This window comes from Protopterus annectens, chromosome 8.part0, assembly GCF_019279795.1.
Source record: "Protopterus annectens isolate FY-2018-M chromosome 8.part0, PAN1.0, whole genome shotgun sequence".
NCBI classification, from domain to species: domain Eukaryota; kingdom Metazoa; phylum Chordata; order Ceratodontiformes; family Protopteridae; genus Protopterus; species Protopterus annectens.
Genome location: NC_056741.1, coordinates 637,224,383 through 637,231,571, shown reverse-complemented (window position 1 = coordinate 637,231,571; position 7,189 = coordinate 637,224,383). Strand labels below are relative to the sequence as shown.

The 7,189-nt window shown below is 35.6% G+C and overlaps 1 protein-coding gene across 3 annotated transcripts in view; it reads right to left on the bottom strand.

Moving 5' to 3' along the window:
* Window positions 1-2,042: 2,042 nt before the first annotated feature.
* The window catches only part of FOXP3 (forkhead box P3), a 733,303-nt gene continuing 728,156 nt past the window's right edge, over window positions 2,043-7,189 (bottom strand). For all 3 annotated transcript variants that reach the window (XM_044080123.1, XM_044080122.1, XM_044080124.1), the window contains one exon: window positions 2,043-2,731. In XM_044080123.1, coding sequence (XP_043936058.1) covers window positions 2,644-2,731 — 88 coding nt within the window. In that variant the 3' untranslated portion in view covers window positions 2,043-2,643. The remainder of the gene's footprint in view (window positions 2,732-7,189) is intronic.

The following is a 7,189-nucleotide window of genomic DNA, read 5'->3' as shown; positions in this document are numbered from 1 at the left end:
ACACAGAGTATAGTAACAGGGACTTTAGTCAGTCTGTGTAAGGCACATGCTGGAGCCCATTGATCTTTGTTAAAAAGCCTTGAGGTCTCTCCAGTTGCTGCAGGTGCTTTGTATGGTACATGTCGAATGGGGCTTTATTCTCGATTATGGGCTGGATTAGTGCAAGTGTAGATGGGTTATAACCTAATAAATCCATGCTGCTGATGCATTCTCATGCCATTGGCAACTACCAATTGCATACCCTTGACAAGTTGTGCCTGGGGCAGCTGGCCTCTTTGATTGGCTTCGGTTACATCTTTACTCTAGGGATTGAGTCCCAGAGCCTCTATTTGCCTACTGTGTGATTCTGAGCAAGTCACTTAGCCAGGCCTTGCTCCTGGATCTCAAGAAGGGACACATGTCTAGTGGGCTTACCTGTTTACAAATAAATTAAATGTTTATGATTATTTGATTAAATAAATAAAATGAAATGATCTGGTTATTTGAAGGGGGCTTAGCTGAATTCTAATGTCTTATTTTGGGAGGTTGTCATAGTTGATTCAGCAGCTACAGTGATCTTTGTTTCAATGTGGCTACCAAACTGTTTTCAATGAGTAATGCAGGATTTACACAATTACGCCAATTGCTCTGTCAATTAGTGCTTATGTTTTGAAATAATACTTAACTGTTATTGTGTAATCAGTAACATGCAATATAATCTACGGCTGATAGGGCATGTCAGTTCTGTTTTTCTACCATTGTGCTTTGTGAATATAGTTATTGGGGATACCGCTGTGCAGCTAGTTTTGAAATAATCAGTAACATTGTCTTTGTTAGGACATTTTACGTTTTTAAAGTGTCGGTGATGCATTATGATCTTTTCTAAGAACTCATGTATTTTTTGCATTTTTTCCTACTGTTTATTATTTTGGCTGAAGTTTTTGAGATGCACTCACTTTCCTGTCAACAGCAAATTCATGCTTAAGAAAGTGGTCAGCCTGGTCAATAAACATATCCATGCTTTGTATAGCAGCAACAGACATAATTAAACTGAGATAAAGATCTTATTGTGCTTTTTTGTGACAAAAAATGTTTGTCTTCCAAGTACATTTTCTGTTTCATTTAATAACAACGTAGTCATGTTGTTTGCCTGCAGAATAATACAGAGGTTGAACAAATGCTAGATTGAGGAAACTATCACAGTATACAGTAAAGGAAATTGCATATTTGTAATGTATACTGTATTTTTGTATTCTTTTTATCATGCATTTACAACTTGATCTACATTCCTGTATGTTTATTTAGTGCGGTAGCAGATAATGCTGTGCATTAATAACAGTGGGAGACCTAGAAAACTACTTTAATAGGCACAGTATATTTATAAAGCTGGTGAAAAGCTGCATTGCATGGCTATTTAACTGTTTATTTAAAGCCTTTACTGGCATGAAAAGCGTAAAAAGAGTGCATATGTATATATATATATATATATATATATATATATATATATATATATATATATATGTATATATATATATATATATATATATATATATATATATATATATATATGCTCACAAGAAGCTTGGATGAAGTGATAGGGCACAAAGTGTGGCTTTATGCCCAATCTTTGCCTCATGTAAAGGTGGCAGCCTTAGTAGCTATGCACAGGAGACCTGCAAGACTGAGCAACCAAGGTGTGCCTACTTTGAAGAGAAAACAAGGACACAACATTCCAGTGCCTCTTGCTTTTCTGATGCCAGCTGTAGGAGGTTATTGGGATTGTAGGAACATAAAAGAATTTCCTAGAGCAAAAGAGCATTGATTTGAAACATTTTTGCATACCACAAAAGTACTTCATAATTTTTTTTTTTTGCAAAATGTACATTAGGTTTATGTCACTTCCTATTCTAGACAACAGTATAACTATACTGGGAAACTGTTTTTCTGTTTAATGTAATACAGAAAGATTCCACTATTATTCAAGATTAAAATGTTCAGTTTAGATTCTTCATACTACAAAAATCTTATTTTGCTCAAAATAAAAATAAAAATATGGTAAAAGGAAAGGCTGCAAATAAACCTAAAACCATATTGCACAGCAAATTCAAATTGCTAAGTATGTTGACATTTTATACATTTTGTCTGAATGCACCACTTTTATAAAAATTAGTGACATTTTGCAAATATACACTGAAAGGTTTGTCATAGATGCCAAAAGTTACTTTAATGGGAGTTTATGGCTGTTATTGCCTTAATAGGAACCATATGTTTTTCGCCATCATTACGAGAACTTAAAACACTTGTAAGACCTTGTTATATGCTTTTTGCACAAGTATTGGTTGTGGGCTTTTATACCATTTTATCCACATAACTGCCTTCCCATCCACAGCCTCTAACACTAGAATATTTTTACTGAGAGGTTTGCTGTCTTCTGTAGTCAACACTGACTAAATGGAGCATTGCTGTCATCTTCATTCATAAACTTATAGTACATTGTAGCTGTCTAGGGGATGGCGCAGTACTGACGGTTAACACTTTCCTGAGAAGAGTTCCTTAGTTTCATGAGACCATCAGAGACCACCCAGTGTGATGGCTGCAGTTCTGTGCCTGTGTCCTGTGAGGTAAGATATCCAAGAGAAAGGAAAAATTACAATGCTACTTTTGTCACAAGCTGCTTCCTGGGTGGATGTGAAGCCAAGTGTCCTGATGAGCAAGGCAAGCATATGGTGTGAGCCATTTCATCTCTTGACCCCTGTTTATAAAATACAGAACAGAACATCACTGTAATATATATATATATACATCTGTTGCTTGTTTCATAAAACATATGTATGACACTGTTTTATCTAACACTAAGTACAGAATAGCACAAACTTGAATCAATGATTTTTTTCTGATTTTGTTACAAGGTGATGTGACAGTAGACAAACCAAAAACAAAATTTTATGCAACAGTGAAGTGATGTCACATTGACTTTGTCTTACTCCTCTATAGTAGTTGCAAATACCAAAGCTATTAAAAATTAAGTACATCCAGCCAAAATTGTGGACAACTAATAAGCATAAAATTTGCATGGTGCAAAACATAACTCTCCCAGTTCCAGGAGGACTGTGGAATATCTTATTACTTAGAACTCTAAGTTTAAAAATTAAGAGTGACAAAATAATGCAAAATAAACATACAGTAGGCTCCCACTTATCTGGACTCGCTGGGACCGGACCTTAGGCTGGATAAATGAATTGCTGGTTAATCAGAAAATGCATACAAAATAGCATTTATAAGTTATAAATCAGCTAAAATAACAAGATTTGTGTTAGTATGCGTTTTTCTAAAGAATATGAAGTCTAAAACTCAAATTTCTGCCATTATTTAGCATAGAGGAGGCAGAAGTGCTGTTGTTCTCTGTCTTTTGCTAGGGCTATGGCAGAAACTTGATGGACAGTTAAAGAGAGGCCGGATAAGAGGGAGTCTACTGTATTTTATTATACAATGACATGCCAGTGCAGGGGGAAAAAAGCTTTATGCCAAGCAGTCTTGTAGGGATTAAGGCTTGTATGAACTGTTAATGTGCTTGTGTTGATTCCTATAATCTAAGGTTGATGCCCTGCAGTCTCCATTTGCCTACTGTGTGACAAAGCAATTCACTTAAACAGGCAGTGCTTGTGGGCTGAGTCTGAAAAAGGTTATTGTGGATCAGTTCACCCTCTACTCAAAGTTAGCAAATATAAACAAATAAGCACAATATGACAACTGCTCAAAACAACATAACATTGCAGAATCAATTTACCTTCACATATTTTATATTTTTCTTTACAACTAGCAATTACTGGCAGCTGGTATAAATATGACACGCATCAAGATTCTAAATTAAAAAGGAAACACCTGTCTGATTTACTAGTGCAACATTTTTATGTCTAAATCATCCATTCTTTAAGTTTTGATTTTAGCCCCACAGTTTAAAAACTGATCTTTCTTTTATGGCCAGGAAGTGCTGTTAAATGAATCTTCATATGGCAAGGAATCTAACTGACAGCTTGTATTGAAGTTCTCACCTCTTGTGATTGCTTTCACACAAAACAACAAAGTTTAGACTGGGTTGTTGTTGTGTCTTTCGGCTTTTCCCAGTTAGGGGTCACCACAGCGGAACTCCGGTCCACTAATGATTGGCAGTAGAGTTTTACGTGCCGAGTTGCCAGCCCTGACACACAACCTTCAATGAAGGTACGCCCATTCATGCATGTCTCCACACAGTAGACGCTCTAGCTGAGAATCGAATAGGACAACATCTTACTGTGAGGCGACAGCACTACCGCAGCACCACCACCGCAGTTATAAAGTTTAGACTGGGTAATATGCAGAAAAAAAAACAACACATGAGCAGCCAATAGATATACTTCAGATTCTATAGCTAATCATTTGTCATAACATGCCTAAATTGGTTGTGTGTTGCACTACATCAAATAATGCTGGGTATCATTAAATCTAATCTCAGCCTGCAGTATGACAGAATCAGAGCACTCTGTGACAGAGAGCTGTGTGAATACCTTTTTTGTTAAAACAAAATAAACAAATAAGTGCTTTAATGCTTAATGGCTATTTTTCAACTTTTTTTCAAGTAGTTGAAAAAGTCCATCAGGTATGGAAGCACTGTTCTCATGATTATCAGTTGCAGAGTGTTTGGACTACAAAAAAATTAAATCCCCAACCATCAGTAAAAGGAAGATATAGGAATACAATTTCAGTTAAAGGACTTAAATACTTTATAGCATATTACAGTGCCAGTCACCAGTACAGAAAAAAGCTTCTACAGGAAAACTCAACATACTCATCCAATCAAGTTTTGTGACACTGCATTAATCTTTTGAAGTCTGTCATAATAGAGGTCATATCCAGTTATACAACCAGTTAGTAACCAAGGGAAAATACCTTCTGTTTCAGAAAAAAATAAACAGAACTGTTTTTATTTTCAGGTCCCCACATGGAGTTTATTTTGCTCTCCCTTGCTGTGCATTACTTTGAGATAAAAGTGTATAACTTACTTTAGTTCAGTTTCAGATTTCAACATTCCATCCTCCATTGTGTGTAACATTACACCACAATCACATAGTCGGCTTTGCACTTACAAAAGTCACAAAGACAAACCGTTTTTATGTGCTGCCTGATATTGTATAGTGTGTGTGTTTTGTTACTTTAACCTCCTGCTGAGTCGCTCACAGTGCCGTAGTAGCTCAACATCATTACATTCATCCTTGTATGTCAATGGTGCCACAGGGTACACCAGTGCTGCATGATGATGTCATCGAGAAAATGAGAAATCGGAGTAAAAATGAAAAAATAAATCAGAATTTAAAGGGTCCAGTTGTGAATTCAAAAACGTGATTTCCACAAACATTCTGAATGTTGAGTGATAAAACACTGACATTTAGAATGTCAAATCCAAAAGTGCCATGGCAAAGTAGCGATCAGGTGAACCAATTGTGGAATATCATGTTACAGCAGGGATAGGGGAATTGGCCCTTTACTTGCTGTAGTGTGATCTTGCAGTTAGTATGTATATATATATATATATATATATATATATATATATTTAGCAGGAGTGTTTGGAGCTGAAGGGGGAGCTTGTCCCCACAAAAAAGATGTTTCTACTTTTTTTTTTTTATTTTTGTTTTTGATTTTCAATGTTCTGGATATCAGTAATTTGTCCCTCGATATTTAGTACATTTGAGTAAATGACAGGAATCCCTGAATTTTTGGCATCCTCTTATTTTGAACCCCAAAGTAGTATTTTATGAATCAGGAGTTAATATTTACTAATTTGGTTTTACTAAAGACTGGTCATTTTTAACAAATTTGATAAACCTTTGTTAGCATTTATGGGAAGCATTGGACCAGGGCTTACCAGTGGATATTAGCAAAAACAACACTTCGCATCACCAAAACAACACCTTCCCCACGATGAACAGGGTGCTGGCAGTATCATGCTTTGGGGTTGCTTTTCTTCAGCTGGAACTGGGGCTTTAGTTAAGGTGGAGGGAATTATGAACAGTTCCAAATACCAGTCACTTTTGGCCCAAAACCTTCATGCGTCTTCTAGAAAGCTGAAGATGAAGAGGAATTTCACCTTTCAGCATGACAATGACCCCAAGAATACATCCAAATCAACAAAAGAATGGCTTCACCAAAAGAAAATTAATGTTTTGGAATGGCACAGTCAGAGCCCAAACCTAAAGCTAATAGAAAGTATGTGGGGTGACTTGAAGAGGGCTGTGCACAAGAGATGCCCTTGCAATCTGACAGATTTGGAGCGCTTTTGCAAGGGAGAGTGGGCAAATATTGCCAAGTCAAGATGTGCTATGCTGATAGACTCCTACCCGAGAAGACTGAATGCTGTAATTAAATCAAAAGGTGCTTCAACAAAGTATTAGCTTAAGGGTGTGCACACTTATACCACCTGTTTATTATAAGTTTTTTATTTTTTATATTTTCCCCCCTAACAGATTCATTTGTTTTTCAATTGAATTGTACAGGTTATAGGTCACATTAAAGGTGGGAAAAGTTCTGAAATTATTTATTGTGGTCTCATTTTTTTATATCACAAAAATCTGGCATTTTTAACAGGGGTGTGTAAACTTTTTATATCCACTGTATGTCAAATAATCTAGTTCTTACAACAGTAGACTAATTACAACTTGTAATACTTTAATTGATTTGAAAATGTACCACAAAGTTTTAATGCATATGGATTACCACCCTCTACAGAAATGAAAGTTTTCATACAGCTGTACATAAATTCCCTAATGTTGAACAACTTCGTAAAACTTAAGCTTAGTCCTTGTAAACTGTGAAATAAACATAATAAACATTTCTCCATAGTTTAATGACATATTCAGTTTGATAAAAGACGTCACCAGTTGAATACTATTATAATACTTAAATCTCTTTGTTAGAGTAGCAGTTGCTACTTAGCCAGGAATCAAACCTAAAATCCTCTAATTAGTATAAACTCAGTTGCTTACTTGGGCATTACCGTAAACAAAATAATTTATATTTTTGATGTTCTAGCAATATAACAGATTGTCTTGTTTTACCTGTTCAGAATTTAGCTTTAGTCAAAAAAAAAAAAAAAAAAAAAAAGCAGAATTAAAATACCCTCCTATTGTAATGTTTTTTTTTTTCCCAGTCACTGCTGGCTTGTCTGATATAAAGCTCA